This window comes from Leptosomus discolor, chromosome 3 (assembly GCF_034619465.1).
Source record: "Leptosomus discolor isolate bLepDis1 chromosome 3, bLepDis1.hap2, whole genome shotgun sequence".
NCBI classification, from domain to species: Eukaryota; Metazoa; Chordata; class Aves; order Leptosomiformes; family Leptosomidae; genus Leptosomus; species Leptosomus discolor.
The window spans coordinates 65713430-65735635 of record NC_141393.1 but is presented as its reverse complement, the minus strand read 5'-3'; the positions used below and the strand labels follow the sequence as shown (position 1 = coordinate 65735635).

At 38.6% G+C, this 22206-nt stretch overlaps 1 protein-coding gene across 1 annotated transcript in view; it reads left to right on the top strand.

The window, feature by feature from the left end:
* The window catches only part of HMCN1 (hemicentin 1), a 223361-nt gene extending 207344 nt beyond the window's left edge, over positions 1 to 16017 (top strand). Inside the window, exons 97-107 of the mRNA XM_086463037.1 lie at positions 645 to 882; positions 2650 to 2712; positions 4150 to 4269; positions 4519 to 4653; positions 4941 to 5054; positions 5374 to 5499; positions 6291 to 6419; positions 10481 to 10831; positions 13594 to 13713; positions 14349 to 14475; positions 15651 to 16017. Of these exons, the coding sequence (XP_086319163.1) occupies positions 645 to 882; positions 2650 to 2712; positions 4150 to 4269; positions 4519 to 4653; positions 4941 to 5054; positions 5374 to 5499; positions 6291 to 6419; positions 10481 to 10831; positions 13594 to 13713; positions 14349 to 14475; positions 15651 to 16017 (1890 nt within the window). The remainder of the gene's footprint in view (positions 1 to 644; positions 883 to 2649; positions 2713 to 4149; positions 4270 to 4518; positions 4654 to 4940; positions 5055 to 5373; positions 5500 to 6290; positions 6420 to 10480; positions 10832 to 13593; positions 13714 to 14348; positions 14476 to 15650) is intronic.
* Positions 16018 to 22206: the final 6189 nt, after the last annotated feature.

The following is a 22206-nucleotide window of genomic DNA, read 5'->3' as shown; positions in this document are numbered from 1 at the left end:
AAAAACATTTTGCTCCATATAATACGTGCTGTTAAGGTTTTGGTTTAAAACCAGGTGCTTGATAATCGGTTTTACTGTGAAAGAAAGAACATTCTTTAAAGTTGTTTCTATAAAGGTGGTCATTAGTTAGTGGTAGGTAACCAGTGAAGATGTTTTAATATATTAATCCCACAGTGCAATAAATATAAATGAAGTTCTTGATATTTTGATACGCTGCAACATGTAGCATGTCCAATATTTATACCTTTTTTCCAGTGCCAGAATTTTTCTCAACTGTTTATTTAGCACATGTTGTCAGCATCTGACTTAGAATATAAAAAAAATATTTAGCCCTCAAAAGATTGTTATCAAACAGTAAGATAATTTTCAGGTGGTTTTTTGGAAATCCTCTGCTGTGGCACCCATCATCAAGGATCGTCAGTACCACAGCCTGTTTCTTGGTTAAAGAAATATACCAGATGCTGTTAACATTCAGCAGTTAAAATAAGAGTAAAAAAGGCACACGTTGTGTGAAATACGATTTGTTCAGCTGTTAAGAAGAAAAAAAGGCTTTCTCAGAACACATCTCAAACCACTTTAAAATACAAAGACCTCAGTGGTGTTGGCTGTAGTCAGTGGCTGATGCCTGATTCTTGCTGTTTCAGGATTACACAGAAGACTATATTCAGACTGGCCCTGGGCAACTGTACGCCCATTCTACTCGTCTCTTCACTATAGATGGAGTTAGTGTTCCCTATACATGGAACCACACTATCACCTATGATTACACTAAAGGAAAGATGCCTTTCTTGGTGGAAACACTCCATGCTTCTTCTGTTACAACAGAGTACAACCTACTGGAAGAAGCTGTGGCTTTTAAAATCCATGCTTCCATTGCAAAAGGTATTGTTCGAATCTTTCCCAAAAGTAAAACAGTGTAAAAATAATATCCTATCTTCCTAGAATTCGTTACCTATATTCTCAAAAGCCAATTATGACCTTGAAAGAGGAAATGCTGTGAAACTTGGGTAACTTTATTGTAGATCCTGGGACCTACATGTCTTGTTAATACACCCATAGGCTAATATGTAGAAGCTGTTGCAGTTTGCACTTACTCTTCACCTGTAGTTCTGATTGATGATGTACATCTGCATTTGTTGACACTGCTATGAGTATCACCAGTAGCTTCAGATAGTCAGCCTAAAATATTTCTCCATTTCCTTGCATGTACCTTTCATTCTCTAAAATGAAATTACTGTCTCTTTTGTGTGGGGTCAAGTGTGGGTGGGGTTTTATGTTTGGGTTTGATTTTGCATAGCTATTAAGAAAAAGGATGATGTGTTTTCTTCTCACAGCAAAACCCACATAAATGTAAGTAAGGTAGTAATGAGGTGGAAGAACATTCAAAATTCAGCACATTTTAGTGCTGAATTTCACCATTTTAGGGTAAAAAGTCCTAAGTAATTCCTCGGATCGAACATTTCTGGAATTATTTGGCATATACAGAAAATACGATGCTGAGCTGCAGCTTGAAACCTTTACTGGTACTTTATGGATATATTCTTTAAGGCCAGCTATGAGTGATGCAGAGTTATGCAGCGCTGTATAGACTCATGCTTATGTACGGTCTGTGAATCTGGTGAGTCCTAACACAGAGGTGGCAAGCTAGTAGCTCCATCACCTCTTGTACTGTGGGTTAGCGTTGCTAACTGCTGGCTTTTATTAACTGTGTACCTAAGTGAGCTTAAAGAATAGGGCATATATTTGTGTAAGCGGGTTTTCCTTTGAGAAGTCATAGTTGGTTAGCAGAGTGTCCTGTTATCTTTTTAAATACTGTTTGGGCTTTTTATACACAGTAAGACTTAACATCGTCTTTCAAGTGAAATAACTCAGGTTTGAAAGTCGATGAAAAAGTGGGATTGCCTATCTCTGTCTCTCTTTTCAATAACAACATTCTAAATGAAGTAAAATAATGATTTTTCCCACTTGCCAGGCTATGAACTCATTGGGCAATTTGAAAACCAAAAGAGATTTTTTTATTTTTAAAAGAGGTCTGGGAAAAGGGAGTCTCCAGATCAAGTTATGCCTGTCCATAAATGTGGCCAAGCCTTTACTGGTGTTGCATTTATTTCCTCCAGCAATTAATATTTTTTTCAAAACTTTGTATTTATTGAATCAATTTTCAAGCAGCGAAATACACATGGTCTCTGAGCAGTCTCTACCAGAGTATACCAGTTCATAGTATGCATTTGTGTTCTTCTACAGTGAATTCCCACAATCTATGACATGGTGATTTATTTGGTTTGGGTTTATTTCCCTCCTTTTACATGAAGTGAAACTGAATGGTCTTTATTCTTTTAATAATGAAAAACTTATGGATGAACTTTGCGGGATGTATTAGGCTGGGATGCAACTTGCAGTCCCTCTGAGGGAACCCCCCCACCTGTTTAATGTTTTTCAAAAGAGCAAAAACCACATACTACTGATTTTTAGTGCCCAAGGAAAAAAAACACTAAAGTCTGGATTTTAAAAGTTTCTGTGTTAGTGTCCAAGTATAACAAATCTTTTATAAATAGCTGGGCTGCAATTCTTCATGTTAAAGATTTCTTAAAAGTAATAAAATGGCTGTATTTTCATCCACAAGTAACATGTGCTTCCTTTACCATACAGGAGATCGTAGCAATCAGTGCCCTGCTGGGTTTGGTTTGGACTCAACTGGGCCTTACTGTTCAGGTAATGGTGTGACAAGGGTAGTGTGTAATCATAGACTCATGGAACGGTTTGGGGTGGAAGGGATGTTTAATCAGTTCCACGCCCCTGCCATGGGCAGGGCCACCTTCCACTAGACCAGGTTACTCCAAGCCCCATCCAGCCTGGCCTTGAGCACTGCCAGGGAGGGGGCAGCCACAGCTTCTCTGGGCAACCTGTGCCAGTGCCTCACCACCCTCGTTGTAAAAAATTTATTCTTAATTTCCAGTCTAAGTCTACTCTCTTTTAGTTCAAAATCTTTACCCTTTGTCCTGAAAGGGCATATGTTGAAAGGCTGCAATAAGGTCTCCCTGGAGCCTTCTCTTCCCCAGGCTGAAAGCCCCAACCCTCTCAGCCTTTCTTTATAGCAGAGGTGTACCAGCCTTCTGACCTCTTGCATGGCCTCCTCTTGACCTGCTCTGAGGTATCCATGTCTGTCTTGTGCTTGGGGCCCCAGAGCTGGATGCAGTACTCTACAACCAGAATCTACATCGCCTTTTTCTAGTTTCCGTGCATGTAGTATGTGCTTCAAAAAACTGAAGTTACCGTTGAGAAAAGGGTGTGGATCCAAAGGCAGATGAAGACTTCACTTCTGTACTCATCTAGAATATAAGTAGTGCCCAAACAGCTTGTCAAGAGTACCTCAGATAGATCCTGGGGACACTGGGCCATGGTATCTGCTGAGCCTGCAGACAGTGAAGCACTTAAGTGACCTGTGTGAAAGGAAGGTCAAGTGTCAGCAACCTAGACGACAGCTCACAACTTCCTGCTTGGGGGAATGGCCGTGAAGAGAAGGTTATGAGCATTTTAGCTGTCTCCTCTAGATGACTGAGTCATATTTGTTTTAGGGAACAATCATCTGATATACTTTTGTGGACCTATTTAATTGGCCCTTGAAAGCTTATAAATTAAGGAAACTATATAAGAAAAAAAGAAATGCATATTTAAGGAAACTATACAAGAAACAAATACACCATCCAAAAGGTGAAAACTGAACATAAGGTCACTAAAACGATTTTCCACTTGCAGTATCATCTGTAAAACAAATCGTGTTCTGAAAGTTTATTATGGAACATGTAGTAATTTTTGCATGTGTATATAGGAAATCTTAAGTCTGACAATGAAACTCAACTGTTCTGGTGTAAAGAGATTCTCTGGGAAAGACTGAATCAAACATTCATTACCATGGCAGTGACCCAGTCCTACAGAGCTAACACAAGCCATGTTAGTGTAGGTTTGGTAATGGTAAAAATAAGAGTGGAAAATGCATCGCTGAACCGTTTCTGTGAAGCTGCTTCATTGCTAGATCTAGTTTTGACCTGTGGGCACTTCCAGACTTATACCTCTTGTGAAGGGTTTGGTATAATTTCTTGTAAAGTCTTGTGAAGTCTCACTGGTTTTTCAAACCTCTCCTTGTTCCAGACGAAAATGAATGTGCCGTGCGAAATCCTTGTTCCCATATCTGTCATAATGCCATGGGATCTTACTACTGCTCCTGTCCGAAAGGCCTTACTATCTCTGCAGATGGTAGAACGTGTCAGGGTAAGCTAAGTATTGTTGTAGACCGGTTGGATACAAAAAGGCCCGTGGCACTTAAATCACTAAGGAAATGTTCTGTTTGGGCTGGGCCATTTTCTCATTCTAAGAATATAATTTATTGCTGGTGTTGTAATTAATTCATATCTGAATATATTTGCAATCAAGTATTTCATAGTTCATTATGCTCAAGGCACTGCTTAATCTGTGTCTCATTTTGCCATAGTGATGTTTACAGCTTGTTTTTAATTATAGATATTGATGAGTGTGCATTAGGTGGACATAACTGCCATGCTGGCCAGGACTGTGAAAACATCATTGGATCATACCGCTGTGTGGTTAGATGTGGGGACGGCTTTAGGAGGACAGGTGATGGATTTAGCTGCCAAGGTATGGAGAGGTTTTTGATTTTTGGTGTTGGCTTTCATAAACTGATATTTCTTTAGAAATAAATTTAAAATCCTATCAGGGAATAACCTAACATTTTTGCTTTTGTGTCCCATGTGCATTTTCTTTTACAAAGAAGTGAGAGAAGTAAACACTTCTGAACATACCTCAATAGTGTAATAACTAGAGCTCAAAGCAGAGTCCAGAACGTTGACTCAACCAAAACACTGTTCAGGTAAATGACAAGGCAATTCACAGCTATGTTATCAAGGATTTGTATTGTTCAACAGATGTTAATGAGTGTCAAGAGTCCAACTCCTGTCATCAGCGTTGCTTCAATACTATAGGAAGTTTCCACTGTGGTTGTGATCCAGGATACCAGCTAAAGGGCAGAAAATGCATGGGTATGAATGAATTTTTGAATGTTTGTTCACTCTTTCCAATGGACACAGTTCAACATTTATTTGTTGCTATATTTGTTATCGGAAACCTTTATGAATGAAGATCCTACTATGGATGATATACTTAGTATGTATTTCTGAATTTGTAGAGCAGTACTAAAAGCTAGAGGAAACGGGAATTGGGCTGACTGATAGATGTGCGTGAAATACGTTCAAATGCATGTACACAGTGTAATTACAGCTGGATTATTCTGCTCTTTAGGAACTGAGCATAACGAAGCAAGTTCATTTCCATTCTTGCTTTTTTTTTTTTTTAAATAAGATGTAAATGAGTGCAGGCAGAACGTATGCAGGCCTGATCAACTTTGCAAAAACACCCGTGGTGGCTATAAGTGCATTGATCTGTGTCCCAATGGAATGACCAAAGCAGAAAATGGAAGTTGTATTGGTGAGTAGAAGTGTTAATGTACTGTATGATGATTTTTTTTAAAAAAATATATCTTGGATCTAGTCCACCTCCAGTTATTAAGTTTTGCACATATTAAGGCACCAACTTTTTTTTTCATTTATGGGAACATCTGTATTTAACTTTTTTGTAACTGGTATTAGAAGAATAGATGTGTCCTTGCCACTTCTAGTTTTCCATTGCTCTTGAGAGAGAACAGTAAGGTTTTCCTCAGCATCTTTTCTGTGTAGTCGCCTTGAATTCTACAAATTGTTCATTGCCTGAAATGTTTTGCCCCATGTGTGAATGCTTTCTTAAGAGTTTGTCTCAGGAGCTCTGAATCAAGATCACAGGTCTTTGCTGTTTATCAGGGATGCTTTTAAACATAACCAATGTTATATATACTACCAAATCTTTTTTTCTAATGGGATGTGACAGGAAGATGGTTTATGTCTCTTTGGAGAGTAGCTGATCACATTGGAAACCTCCATGAAAAGTTTTGCAAATTAATGGAAAAAGCATGTGTAAATGCAGTATGGTTGAAAAATTTATCTGTCTGTCTGCTCAAAACCTGCGTTTGGGTTCTGAAACTCAGATGGTGATTCATAACACAAACTGTTATAGAATAATGCCTAATCATGGCACCAGGTAAGAACAGTGTAATTTCAGAGGCCAAATCTATCTAGAGGGCCAAATTCACTTGTGGCTTAACCGCATTCCTTATACATTAAGTTTAAAGCTGTAAGAAATTTCAAGAAAACTCTGACTACTTCCCTTTGCCTTGTTGCTTGCAGACATTGATGAATGCCGGGATGGAACCCACCAGTGCCGCTATAATCAGATTTGTGAGAACACACGAGGAAGTTACCGTTGTGTGTGTCCAAGAGGATATCGGTCCCAGGGAGTTGGAAGATCTTGTGTGGGTAAGCTCTCCAATCAGATTAGTATTGCGTATTTTCTGCTGCTGCTTTTGGCTGGGCTTTCTGCTGTAAAGTATCCAACAATGCTATCCCATTTGAAGACTATGCTATAGAGACAAATTTGCTCTGAAGTTCAAAATTACCCATCTAAAACAAAACATCCAATTAAAAACAAATAGTCAAAACTAAATGATTCCAAACAAAGATTGCTATAGGTCCATACTTGGAAAACAAAGTGTACAGGGGTCTCAGAGCACTGGTGGGTGGATGTGGCAAGCTACCATTCCACAAGAGTCTTTCATTTACAAAAATAAGGTCAGATTTGTTAGTTGATTGGACAGTGAAATGTGCCTGGCTATACCCTGGACTGCATTGGTTCACACCTGAAGGCAGTCACGCAGGGAGCAATGTGGATTCCCCTAAAGGAGAACACCCAAAGGAGGTGTGTTGCAAGAGGCATGATACACCCAGAACTCGCCTCTGCAAGTGAAAGGCACGAACACACTTACTCACCCACTAGAATTGTGAAGGGTATTACCCATATGGGTAGAGTGGAGAAGGCTGATATGCATTGATCACTCAACGCTCCCCTTTTCCAGTTTGGGTGGATCACAGTAGGGAAAGAGCATTCCTGTCAGTCACAGGAATGCTGACCATGTGGGTACTGCCCTGTGCTATCTACGTAGAACCTTTTGGCATAAAAACGTGCAGAGCTTTCTCCCATGCACACGTGTAGCATTTGAAGGGTGCTCTCATATCTCTAACGTGGATAGCAAGAGAGTTTAATGTGTGGTGTCAGTGCATGTGCATAAAACGCTTCCCCTGGCATTTAATAGACCCCAGGATGGCACTAGGATCATTTAGATTCACACTTTTTGTATTTATGTAGAATATTTAAAATAGAATAGCTGATCCAGCCTGATAATAATCATTTATGAATGTTGGTATGTGCCATTAAGTGAAGTTGTTTCAGTTGCTCTCATACATCATATCAGAGATGCATTCCTCAATGATGACTTCTTCAAGATTAGCTTTCATAAGTGATAAATAGCTGCTTTGGAGAATGGGATTTTTTTTTTCTCTTTAAACAACCTAAGATTTTGGAATACCAAAAGCCAGGAATGTTTTGGGTTTTTTTTAAAGAGATTAAATCACAGTAAGAAACCATTTGGCTGTAGACCAAGATATTACTTCCACCAGCTGCCTCTCTACTGAAATAAAATCAATCCCAGGCTCCTTAACATATATTAAACCCATTTAAATTTCTGACAGTAATAAGCTAGATGAAGGCTAGAACTACAGATTTTCACAAAACACTAGCAGCTGTCCTAAAGCTGTCTTCTGACCAAGCATCACTGAAAGCTCCCTCTTTAAGTGTGACCTTTATGCACCTTTGAATTTTTTATATGCTTAAAAATATACTTAAAATATAGGTTCGTCAAAGATGTTAGTTCACATGTGTTTAGAAAATCCAGTTTTTATTGTTAATGTGAGCACAGGGAAGAGTTGAAAAGTAAGTAGGGCCCCAGACTGAAACAGAAGAGTTGAACTTTGTTTCTGTCTGTGCCACTCTTCGCCTGTGTAAGGTCTTTTGTGCCACAATTCCCTGTCTGTTAGATGGGGATAAGATGCTCATTTGTCACCACCACACCCATAGATATATGCATGACCTTTTAACTAAATTACAATATGTCTGTGAACTGTGTTGGATCTAAACATGCCATATCATAGATGGAAAGGGCATTATCAAAAGCTGTTATAAGGCATTTTTGCATATAACACCTGTGAGGCTATCCAGAATTTAAAATCAAATATTATTCTTCAAGCTTAAGAAAAGCATGAGAATTTAGCTATTTTAGTTTCAAAGTAATTTCACCTTGTTCTTGTAAATATTTAATATTCTTAGCGGCTTACCAGTCAGTCAGTAATCACTTCTCACAGGGATGGCTATGGTATAAATGCAAGTGACTTGCTGCCTTCACTTTTGCTTGCATGGCACACGATGATCCTACAAAATAACTTGGTCAAATTTTCAACTGGTTTCTTTCATTATTTCTATGATAGTCTTATATTACCTATCCACAACTTGTACCAAGGACATTGGTTGTTCTAAGGATGTTGGTGCACATACCTATTGTCTATTTTATACAGGTAAAGAATGTTAAACTCAGCAATTAAAAAAATAGTTGAGCACCAAGGAAATAATGAGTTTCAGTAAAAGTACGTGTATTGAGTAATATGTTTTTCATCTTAAGCACACAATGAAAGAATATATACTTAAAATTCATATTAGTCATTACCATATTAAAAATTAAGTTATCTTCTTTATAAAATACCTGAAAATACCATCCTAATGATATTTCAACTAATATACAAAGTTTCAGTTTGTGTTTGTGAAATAACGATTGGAAAATACTGCAATACTCTTCAATAATTATCCCTGGAATTCCAACTCTCAAAACATTTAATTATTAATACACCCAAAAATTCTTTAAAACTTTAAAATATATAAAGTATTAAACACTTATTTAAAATGCAATCTAATATTCTACTACGTTTCTGAACAGTATTACTTTTAAAATACCGTTATCATGCATTTGTGCCTTGGAGGATTGCAAACTACGCTCAAAATACTATGTTCAGAGGGAACCAAGATGAAACTGTAATAACACTAGCTTAATGGCATTTTTACAATAGTAAGTTAAAGAATACACACTTTCCACTAATATGATATAATTAAGCCCTTCCTGAGTCATCATTAAGACCATCTTTAAATTCTAGTAAAAAAAGGTTTATGAGATTTGTCAATTATAGGTATGCTGTTATGTGTGTTAATATAAGGTTATTTATTTCTGGTCATTGCGGAGTTGCACATTCCTGTTTGGAATGAGCAGATTTTTGTCTTTTTCTACTAAAGAATTAATGGAAGTTTGAAAAGGAATACCATATGTGTCAAATTTTCAGATAGGCCTGAAGTCACTCGATGAAAATTTTAGAAACTTTCTAGTAGTGCCAGAGAGACTGTGGGAGGAGGCCTGGTCCTACAGTATCCCAGAGCACTCACATTTACTTTATTTTGAGTGAAAGACATTCATCATGTTATATGCTTAAACCCTTTACCTTTGTGTGCTCACCACTCTGTTTTGATTTAGGATGGATATTTACTGCTAGGGTTGGTCAAATTACTCAGGATTACAATTTAAAGGGAAACTGATTTTTTTAAAAAAAGCATTCCTTAGGAAAACAAAAATATTCCTATTTTTTAGTTGTACGTAAGTGAATACTTAATTGTTAAGTCTCCAACCTTTCGTAGCTGGAATGACCAGTAACAACATGAAAGGTTAGAACATACTTGACCTCCTTCCCCTACAGCCCTGTGACATGGCCTTGAGACCAGATTTTTCCCCTGATGCAGAGTACAAAAACTGTATCAGAACTTCTGAGCTTCCCTCTGTGCCAGTTTGAATGAATTTCTAACGCTGTACCTCTCAAGAATGCTCTGTGTTAAGTATCCTCCTTTAAAGAAGGGTCCAACAGCTTCTCCTCCTTTCACAGATGAGTATCTGTGGAGTGCTTAAGAAAAAAAAAAAAATGCGAAAGTAGTAGTGAACATCTTGGGCTGAAACGATGAACAATGTGAGTCCTAAGGGCCACTTACTTCCCAGAATGCATTTTTTCTGGTAACCGTCAGGAACTGCAGCTGGCAGCTTTCAGGCTATCACATGGCAAAAGCAGGGGAACAGATTTGGATCCCCATGTTGTAGTTACACCTTACCTTCAGTAACACTCGAGGCAAGACCTTCCTTCAGCAGAGTTCTTGTCCTACGTGAGCACAGTCTGACGTCACAAGCAGCCTTACAGGAAGAATAAAAGTATATTACTGTACAGGATAGAATTACCTGTATTTTACTGCCTTCAAGATCTCACTTTTGTGTCTTCAGTTTGTTCCACAGACTGCGATAAGTATATATGTATATATATATACATATAGTTACGTGTTGTTGTTTGTTTGTTTTTTCTCCTTTCCACATGGTTTGTTGCTCTGGATCATGTCACATGAGCAGACATTAATGAATGTGAACAAGTGCCTAAACCTTGTGCATTTCAATGCACCAACACCCCCGGCAGCTTCAAGTGTATCTGTCCACCTGGACAACATTTATTAGGTGACGGGAAATCTTGCGCTGGATTGGAGAGATTGCCAAATTATGGTGCCTATTACAATAGCTATAACTATGCTCAATTCTCCCCTGTGAGAGACAACTATCAACCTCAACAATATTACAGGCACTCCTCAAATCTCTACAGCTCCTTCTCAGAGTATAGAAACAGCAGAATACCTTTCTCCAGGACTAGAAGGAACATTAGAGAAACTTGTCCTGAAGGCTATGAGGCAAGAAATGACAGATGTGTAGGTAAATGTCAGTCATATCTATGAAATTCTTTTCTTTTGGTCCTTATTCTTAGGTTACTGTTTCATATATACCAGGGGCTGATGGTGGTACTGTGGGTATTTTTCATATTACCCGGATAAATATTTGGAGAATTCTGCATGTTCTTGTCTCCAGAGCATGTTGTAGCAAAAATGTTTTCAACCCTCCTCCTTGCAACCTCTTGTTTTAATTGTGCTGCCTGTTGTGTGTTTGCAAAATATTTCCTTCTTTCTTCTGATTACAGTAGCTCACCTTGGTGAATCTTCTCACGTTCAAATAAACACCAGTAGTTCCAGTCTAGTCCTGCAGATGTTGCTTATGTCAGACTCCCACTGATGGTAGTAATAATCTGGTTCAAAAAGGTTTTGAATCAAGATTTTAGAATTGAGCACACTAGGGCCAATGCCAGCACTGCTACAGGATTGTTAGTCACTGCCATATGGGCCATATAAGCAGAAGCTTTTAAATTATCTGTAGTTATGATATATAGCAGGTTATAATGTAATTCACTGAGCGTGGAGAGACTGATTATAAGTAAACAAATAGGAGGTTTGTCGTAAGTTGTGACAATGACAGCACTGCCACTTCTTTTTCTGTGATGAGCAGGGTAGTTATGGTAACTGGCAAGCTCTGGCTCAATTTTTTATTTTTTTTTTAAGAGGTGCAAAACCTCAGAGCACTCTCTAAGACCAACAGGAAACAAAGGTGTTTGGCACCTCTAACTATCACGCATTTAGCTCACTTCCTCCTTACTCCATGAGCTTTTCAGAGGCTTATCAGCGAAGTACTGTAAATTTAATTCAGCTCCTTGTGAAACTCAAAAGGAACAGCAGCCTGTACTGTTCATTGGGTGATTTGCACTAAATATGAAGAAATTAAGAAGTTAAAAAACAAACAAAACCCCCAACAAACTATTGCTCAAAAGCTAGAAATGTCAGGTTTTTCTCCTGCAGCAGTAGGTAGGGTCTGTGAATCTAGACCCTCTGTAACTGCTGGTCTAGAGCCAGAAAATGGGCGCTTATGCCCAGCCTCCCTAGAGTGCATTCCCCTCTCAGCCTTGTAAAGCCGAACAGCCCTGGGGAGGAGAGGGGCCACCTCTGTGCTCTGAGCCAGGGCTCGCCTTGTCTTTCCAGAAGGATTGCCAGACCTGTGCTTTACACAAAGGACAGATGGGGGTATAAAAACTCAGTTCATCTTTTGAAATATGCTTTTCAAACCAGATTTTGCCAACTTAGCTCACAGTTTGAGTATTTTAAGAAAAAAAAAAAAAGTTACTTTGTGATAATACTGACGAGTTCAGGACTAAGGGTACCACAGTCTAGGCCTCACTAGAACTTGTCCCAGTGCATTTAAGACAGCAGTTTGTGGTGCGTTAGCTACATGCCTCCACCTAGCATATATGCCAGTGACACTTCGTAGGAGGTACAGTATCCTTCCAGGATAAATACAGTGATCTACAGCTAGATTGTAGCAATGAGAATTATTTATACAATTATCTAGCAATATATAATATATAATGCTGAATAATGCGAAGATACTTTTATTAAAAAAAATATTGATAGGCAGACATCAAACCTTGTATTTCCATTATAAAGACATTTCAGTAGTCATATATATGCAGTTTGTTATGGGTATAGCAGTTTAATTGAAAGACCTAGGAATACAGCTACTGCTGATGGAAGGGTTAAGCTAAAATCTGTCATCTTCACTCCAGCTTCTGGTTTGAATTAGTTAATATTCTTGTACTTCTGTTTCATTTGAATAAACATCTAAATTTAGAAATTACTATTGAATATGAAAAATACACTGAAATGAGGCTTTTTTAAAAGAAAGTTCTTTCAATAGACAACCATCAGGATTTGATAACATACCATACATTTCCAGTCACTTCTGTTTTCTGTGTTTGCATTTTTATCTACTGCAAGACCTGTCAATCAAATGAAGAGAGGGGAAGCAAAGACCTTCCTTCCACTGTTTTAATCATGCAAGTCTTAATTCTTGCATGAAACTAACTTGAGTAGGATCTCTACTGCTCTCCTGAATTAGTCAGAAGTATAATTATGATTCAAAAGAAATTATAGTTATATATAATTGTGTCTAAATCACACTAGTCTGCTTTGAAAATTTTACATAAAGTAGTCTGGTACCTCTATATTTGAGAGGGAAATTCAAAAAAATTGTTAAGAAGAGTGTTTATTGATAGTCTTTCCAGATACCGAGCTTAATTCATCCCCATGGCACGAGGAAGATCAGTTTGGAAGTGAAACAGTTTTGCCTGAGGAGGAATTAACTGTAAGAAAAACTCCCCCACTCTCAAGGCTTCCTCTGGCAAGATAACTAATCTGGGCGTTTCATAAGCATATTGCCTAAGACCTTATTATCAGGCAGCTCAGCTTGCTCTTTGGGGCAGGACTGTATTTGTATAACCTTGTCGACATATGCAGATTGCACACCCCCCTGTCTTCCCAAAACTCTGTATCATGACTGGTCTCTGCAGCTAGAATACATATTATGGCTGTATCAAAAGAGGTGAGGATCCCCTCAAAGCTGACTTAATTACTAAAAAGTTATAAAGGTAAGATGTGAAAGGACTTGCTCATCTTACACATTCAACCCCATCAAAAAACAAGATCCAGACAACTTCCACCAACTCTGTCCATACACTTGTATATAAATAGGACTCTCAGTTCAGTACCAGGTTCAAATAATCCTGATGTGTACATGTTCTTGTTTATTTTCTATAGATATTGATGAATGTGAAACCAGAGATACCTGTCAGCATGAATGCAGAAACTCCCTGGGAAGTTACCAGTGTACTTGTCCCTCTGGTTATCGCCTTATGCCAAATGGCAAAACCTGTCAAGGTACGGAGATCCCTTTGAGTGTTCAGGAATATACTTGTAAATGAACAAGATACAAATCACATTCAGTACATGTGTATGCCACCTCTTTGAATTTGATGTATAAGATTTGGCATTCAAAATGTCAAGCTTCGGAAGTTTTTGTATTTCACATTTTAACACTTCATAAAACAGCAGCGAACTAGACAATTGCAACTTATTCTCTGAAGTTTCCTTGTGTGACCTTACATTACACATTTAACTCCAAGCAAGCAGACAGCAGCTCTAGGGTCAAACCCGGTATAATCCTTAACCTGCCTCTGTCAAAAGAAGGTACTTTCAGGTTTTCTGATCCACAAAAAAAAATTAAAAAAAAAAAATTGACCTAATTAGCCTCTCTTGATAAAACAACTAGTTTATGTTGGATCATGGCTGTAGGGCAGCCCTTGCATAATATGCCATCCTGCACAGTAATAAAATACCAACAATAATAAATACGCATTACTGGAACCAACGGCTCAAACAGCAAGCCAGGATTCTGAAAGATTTCACTGTGTGTAGAGGCACAGTCTGTAGTTTGCTCAGCCTTTACCCAGATAGTTTTTAACCCTTCAATTCTTCTACCAGCAACTAATCATTTGCATGTTTTTTACATTCAGATATCGATGAGTGCCTTGAACAGAACATTAATTGTGGATCAAATCAGATGTGTTTCAACATGAGAGGAAGTTACCAGTGCATAGACACACCTTGTCCACCAAGCTATCAGCGAGAGCCTCTTTCTGGGTAAGTTTTATTGTCAGCTCCTTTTCACCCACCCCAAGTTGGATCCTTAACCTGTGTTCGTTAAAGAAGAAACTTTAAGTTTGATTGACACCAGTAAAGCTCATACTAGCAAAAGGTAAAGCCTTAACATTTGAGATGACCATCGGTTTCTTGAGCAGCAGTATTCCATGTTTCCCCTGCACCAGAACCAGAAGGCAGTGGCTGCAGGTGAGTTGGCTGGTGCTCAGTATTCATGCAGCATTTTACTACTAGTTCAAAAGGAAAGAGCACCGTAAAGTTCCTTTACTTTATGAACCCTGGTGGGCAGTGTCAGTCATCTGTCACTTATGGGGCTACCTCTGCATCTAAGGTTTCTGACTTCTCTAATGGCCTAACTTGCTGTCAGTTTCAAAGCATTTAATATATTCTTTTAGTCATGAAAATAATGCTACAGTTCATGGTAAGTTTTGTTGGTTTTAAGTTACTCTATTCATTTCCCTGTTCTGGAAAAAAAAAATTTATTTTAATCTTTTAATATACTCAGGCAAATAGCTTGCAGTAGTCATTTTCCAGTTTCTTCTGAAAACCAGCAGAAAAATCAAAGTATGAGCTGAAGTATGTGGTCAAAGCAGTAAGCAAGGAGCAGCCTCTGTTGAAAGCACTGTCTTTTGTGATCAAACTGAACTGGAGTGACTTTTAAGTTGAAATGGGTGATGTCCTTTGACCTTCGTTAGCACTGAGAAGCAGAGCTAGTTGAGATCTCCTATTTTGATTTTTGATTAATAGAAGTAAAATTTACTCTGCCTTTCTTGATTCCAGATTCTTCATTTTATGACCTAACACACAGATACCTCAAATGGAGCTGCCCAATACATTTTAAACTAGCCTTTCCAACTCTAATGTTTCGAGCAAGGTCACTAAAACATATACCATTGACTTCAACAACAAAAATTGTATCCACTGTCTTTATATGGCCTCTTGGCACTTTCTGAGATGATCCTGTTGAGGGAAAATGGGACATTAAACTGCGCTGCAACTTTAAAGGAACAATGGATAAATAGTGCATGAGCATACTATCTTCATAGGGAAGTTTAGTCTGCTTAGTGCAACAGGGTAAAGAGGGGAAGCATTTCTCCTTTAAGGCCTGTTGCAGTACTTGCCTTCTCCCTGGGCTAAAGTCCTCTGCTTATTCCTAGGTTCTGTCTCAAAAACTGCCCGGCCAATGACTTGGAGTGTGATCTGAGTACCTACGCCTTGGAATACAAACTCCTTTCCCTCCCCTTCGGCATAGCTGCTGGTCAGGATTTAATCCGTCTGGTTGCCTATACTCATGATCAAGTCATGCATCCAAGGACAACTTTCTTAATGGCAGACGAGGACCCAGCAATCCCATTTGCCCTGAGAGATGAGAACTTGAAAGGAGTCGTGTTCACCACCCGACCGCTGCGAGAGCCAAAGACTTACCGCATGGGAGTCAGGGCCTTGTCCTACAGCGTCGATGGAAGTATTGAGTATCGGACAACTTTCATTGTTTATATAGCTGTGTCAGCCTATCCCTATTAAACACCCAAACTACTTGACAGTAATCACAGTATTTTAACCACATTTGTAAATGCCGGTGGATATTACCACTTCCAGCTGACTCTACTGTCTGCCAAACAGTTGTGACCCATGTCACTTGAAAGTGGTGCTATGCTCTTTTCTTTTCCCTGAGGCTGCCCTCAGTCCCATTATTGCAATTCAAGAGGAAAATCCACGGCTTTGAGAACGTGTTACCAGTTGCTTTATTTATTACACTGGAGTAGTCATTTTCCACAGTTTGTTCTGAAAACCAGCAGAGCAAATCAAAGTATGAGCTGAAGTATGTGGTCAAAGCAGTAAACAAGGAGTAGCCTCTACTGAAAGCAACTAAAGAAAAGCCTAACCAGAAGAAAAAAATGTAATTTCAAGTGGTCTACATATTTTAAAGTTTGCTGAGTGTTTTGCAATTTTATATCTATTAGATTTTTTTTCCTTATCAAATACCTGATAGAATTAGGGCTGTAATATACTGTGTTCTGTGCTCAAAAAAACAAATATGACTATACCTGATGGTTAAAATGGTGAAACAAATGATATTAAAGGGTTTTTTTTCAGCTAAAGAATCTTCAGTAGAATTTGAAACTGGTACATTTAATTTCCGTGGAAGTTTAAAGATGTCACTATTTTTTGGAAGTAAAAACAACATGGCTACTTCTACTTTATACAACAGGTATTTTATAACTTCTTTTTTTTTTTTTTTTTTTACTCTGACATTCTGGTATAGCCATTTATTTAGCTCAAAACCATATCCATTTCAGTACTCTCAACTCAGTCAGTTAAAATGTTTTGGGTTTTTTTGCATATGGAACATTTTTCTCCAAAGATGATGTAAGTTTGGTTCAATAATGTCAATACACTGTACACAAGCAATTTTGCCAAGATGTATTCTATTTTTATGAAAGTGTATATATGTTTTTTCCTATTTGTATTTTCTATGCAGTATCTCAAGAGTGTTTTACAGTTAAGTTTGCATAAAAGGACAATGTCAATATATTGAAAATACTCAAAATAAAGGTTCCCATTGCCTTTGAGATTGCTGCGAGGTATATCATTGAAAAAAAAATCTTTCCCATTTGTAAAGTAGCCGCCTTTAGTGCCAGTGGAGAATGCAGAAGGTAGCATGCCCAGCAAACTGTGAAACTGTTTATTGTGCTGCTGGCTTCCCAACATCCTTCAGTTTTTCAAAAAAAGTTAAACTGGTGCACTTTTACAGTAGGATGTCTTATTTTGTCCAGAGCCTACTGACTAGGAGATATATTATTTCCTCAGAGCAAATGGATTTTGCTAAGAGTGAAATTTTTGTTGCATATAATGGCAATGTTTATTCATAAATATACTCAACTCATTGCCAAACATCAAATAAGTCACTATAATTCCAATGCATATAAAAAAAGGGGAAAAAAAAAAATCATTGAAGGGCATCAAGATCGGAGCCTACTGGAAATTACCAGTGTTCCACCAGTGTTTCCACCAGTGTTCACTGTGGAAGTTTTGCTGTTTTCAAAGTGAGAAAAAGACATCAACAGAACCCCTGCAGTTGCAAACTGAGGCTGAACTGTAGACTGGGGTTTCTGTGTTGCATGATAGGGATGTGAGGAATGGACCAAGAATAACTCATTTCACTAATACCCACCTGGCTTCAGCTATCTTCGCTCTAGCTGACGCTCAGGGATAGTAAAAGATTATCACCAGCATTAACGTATATTTTTAGCGACAGGGTCAAATTGCTCTGCAATGAAATTTTGACTCTATGCTTGAATATTATTAACAGTCCCTCTGGTGAAAGCCCCACCAGTTTTCCCCAACCTTGTTTGTTGTTCAATTTTCACTGCAACAAGTGAGATAGTCCTGGAAAACAAGGATGACTTAAAATCATTCATCTCTTTATGAAAATGTATACAGAGTGAAAAGTGACAGACTTGAAACAAAATGGGTTTCTTGGAAGCCTAACTTAAAAAATAAAAGCTGTTTAGAAAGACAAAGAAGGTAAGTTTCATAACAGAGACATGAGGGAAGGAGAAATAAGAGTAAGCTATAATAAGTACAGATAGTTACCTCGATTTCTTTTAAGGATGAGAATCACACTGAAAATTATGTCCTTGAGGAAATTTATCTCCATTGTGAGGTGGGAATAAAGATAAAAATTCTATTATTATATGTTTTGGGAAAGGAAAAAAAAAAACCAACCAACCAGTAATAGAGTTAAAATGCTTTAAGGCAGAGCTATTATTTCTTCTAGGGTTAGGAACTTAGCAGATGGAAGTCACTTACACATCCATGTCCACAGCTTCATTTCTACTATTTGCTTTCTCATCCTGTGCTTTTCAGATGCCCAGCTGTAGCTCAAGAGGGAGGGGCCACTTGCCCATATGGAAGCTGTTAGTTATACTGAGATGATGCCACAGGCTTGAGGGACCAGCAAGATTAGTGTTACTGCAAGCTTTATGGTTTTCACTCTTTGACTGGTTGAAGGGAAGTTATGAATAAAGGAGAACTTGTGCCATGCCCTTCTCTTATTCTATGTTACAGTTGTCCAATCTGTTTTTCTTTAAGACAAGAGTTGCCAATCTGTTTTAGATTAAATCTCAGAGCAAATACGCCTGTTGCAGCTCTACCTCCACAAGCTACTCTATCTGACTCTATCACTAACAGACTGCAAACTCTGTTGTTTATTATTAAATATTTTTCTATTCTAACTTGAGAGGTAAAAGGCAGATTAGTATGTGAGTACATGCCCACATAAAATTGTGTATTTTTTAATTATTAAATTGTTAACTTATTTTTAAATTCAAATTTTAAATTTTATAAAGACAACAAATATTCTACTGTATTTATTACTTAGGTAAGGTTAGCAAAACCCTGGATGCAATTTTATTTTTTTCCATTAAAAACAATTGCACATGGTTTCAGTGCTTAAGGGTTGTATAACAGCTGAGCCGGCAGCCCTTTTGTCCAATCCCCTCCATTAGTCTGCAGAAATATTTGCAAGATTGAAGGTTCGTTGCAATCCTATGAAAGAATAATATGGGTCTCTATATCGTTTGTCTAAGACATTCTGCAAATGTCTTCCTGGTACAAGTCTGTGATTGCCACTGCCTATTTGATTCCCCGGGGAAGTGATGCAGCATTTCCTGCTTCCTGAAACACCACGCCATGACACTGGCCACCCCCTCCCTTACTGGGCCTTACCTAGGCACAAACATGACAGCATTTAATTAACTATGCTGCTGAGATTAAATGTACCCTATGAAAGATGGCAAATATGTTTTATACATTACAGAGAATAATTTATACATATTGGTAGTTAAAGTGTGAATCTTGTGGCATTCCAGCAGCACGCAGCTGAGCACACAAGTCTCCCTGGAACTCACCTCCAGGTGAAGGCACATTAGATACTGGCTACCTGCTTGCCACAGCACTACCAGTCAGTGCCCAGCCCACATGTGTATTCCAGGAGAACATCCTGTTACATCTGAGCCTTTGCCAGGGCAGAACTGGACCCACTTTTCCTCCTGGAAACAATCCTTCCTTATTAAAGCCTAAAGGAAACTACATGCTAAGATGCAGCACTTTTTGTACAAAAATCGCACAATTCCCTCTGAATATAAGTTCTAGCAGAGGAATCGGGCATGAAAAGGAGTTCAGGGATGAAACCAGGGCCAATTGCCAGAGAGGACAGAAAGTCCACAATCACCATCGCTTGTTACATGACAGGTGTTCAGGAACTGAAGATGGGTAAGATCCCACCAATGCACCTTCCTCAGAGATCCAGCTTGCCGATCTCTTGAGAGAGAAATTCCACTGGGTTTTTGTTTTTCTTTGTGCTCTGGATGAACTTAGAAGCTACTGAACAGGTACAGCAATGAACTGATGTAGAATACATAGCACTGTGGGTTAAAGGGAAAATAAGTTATCAGATGAGAAGAACGCTCAGAAAAGACAAGACTAGCAGTGCTTGGCAGATAAGCATCTACTTGCCAAGTAAGATCCAGACAGTCAATGCTAAACTAAGAGAAGGATAATGAGTAAAGCAGTCATCACTTTCACATCAGTGTGGCAATTACTGACTGGCAGGACTCTGCTCTTGGAGTGCAAGCGGGATCTCTGGTAACCTTTGGCTTCAGAGGCATTTCTTGTTCTGGCAGCTCAGATCTAAAGCTGCTGCCAACAGAAACTTGGCACGTTACAACCTTTGATATCCACCGATTAGCTTATGAGGCTGGAATCTAACCAGCCACCCCCTAGTTGCACACAGGCGGAGACCAGGACATGGAGCATAGTTCAAGGAGGTACACGTCGCCAACACTGTGCCGGTTGTGGTTCATGACCCAGGCAAAGAGATGTAAAAGCAAGCTGTCTAGCACATTTCCGTTTAAACTAATCCCTGACGAGATGCTGTGATGTACAGACTCACAGATGGGTGAGGACTGCTGGGCCAGTCCCATGCTTTGTTGCTGCAGAAAGTCTGTGGAGAGGTGAAGTCTCCTCCAGCCTTCTGGGCTTCAACCCCTGCTTCAGATACGATTTTGATAGTCTACAGAGTCAGCAAATGGGTATCATCTGCAGTGATTCAACACTGTACTGAGACATCAAACACTGAAGCCTGGAAATTTAGAATTAATGTTCATCAGTGCTGAAAAGCCCAGTCAATGGCTTGCTCAAGCATAGCCATATTTCTTGCTGGGAAATCAGAGACAGTTTCAACTAGTGGCCCTAGTTACTAATGTCCCTATAAACACAGCTAGGTTCCAAGAAACGTCAAAGTTCCTTTCTCTAACCACAGCCTTCACAAGATTTTAGCTGTGTTGCCTCTAGAGTCTGATGCTGTAGATCTAAAAGGTGAGGATGATATGGCTGGGGAAGGATGAATTCCCAAATGCCACAGAAACAACAGAGGTGCCCTGGCTCTTCACTGAAAGCAGGCAAATGAATGGGCCGTCTCTGCGTCCAAAAGAGGAAAATGCAGAGTGCTCTGATGCAACCATGTGAGTGACTGAAATTGAAGAAGTAAAAATAGAATGAGAAATCAAATTAAAAACACATGTTGATGAGACTACAGGAGACTTACTAAACGTATTAGACTTATTAAACTAGGGAGGGCAAGGCATTCTTATACTGGAACAGTACTGTTTCTGCATAAACATCCTAGCATTTAACCACCTGTGGACAAATCTTAAATGTTACAGAGCTTATGAGTAGGAAATGATAGGCTGAAAAGATGTTCAGATCTGCCACAAAACTATCACCTCTGTGATTTCTCTTCTGCTTAAGGGAACTGGACTTTGAATAAAAACCTTGTAAATAACTCTGATGATACATCAAATTTATTCATCCTTCCTCATCATCATCTTCTAACAGAATTAGCTCACAAATCTTCACATAATACCAACCCTACAGGTCAGATTGCTGTTCTCTGCTCTGGCCTTGTTTGAAAGAAAGTATTTGTGGTTTGCTTACTGATTCCTCTGCAACGCTCTCAGTAATGTGGAGACTGATCAAGAACCTCAAATTGGGTGTAACCCTGCAAAGCCTTTGCCAAGACATTACTGCCAACATTTCGCAGTTCATGTTTTGAAAAGATGTTGGATGCATAATAATGTTGTCTTTAATAGATGAGGCTGTAGCACAGAAGCAGTTTGTGTTCACCAACTGAAATGCACAGTAAGGTAATATCATGGTATTTTTACCATGTGCAGTATCTTTACTACAGATAAGCAAAGAGCCATCAGTGAGTACGAAAAAGTTACATCAAATGAAAGCCAGTCACAACCTTGATAAAAACCCCAGACTGCCTTCAAATTGAAAACCTCATCTAACCAAAATTTCTCTTAGTCATATTATAAACAGTTCTCAGCACATACTAAGAACAACAGCAAAAGTTAAGTTTTACTTAGAGCTGATGTAAAATGAATTTTGCTGCTATAAATTTGATAAACAGGGCAAAAAGGATACATCACAAAATTAATTACCAGAGCGTGAAAAAGAGCACCTGCAGAGCAGCTAGTAAAAACAGTCTTATTTTGCTGAGAATTAGTTTTTTTGAGAAGTAAAGTTGTTATTTGAGGAGTCAGGTTCACCGGTGAAGTTCAGCCTTTGCCAGACCAGCCATTGTTTATTTTAAAAACCCTGTTAATTATCTAAATAAATCACGTAGCACTGCTTTTGTTCCCA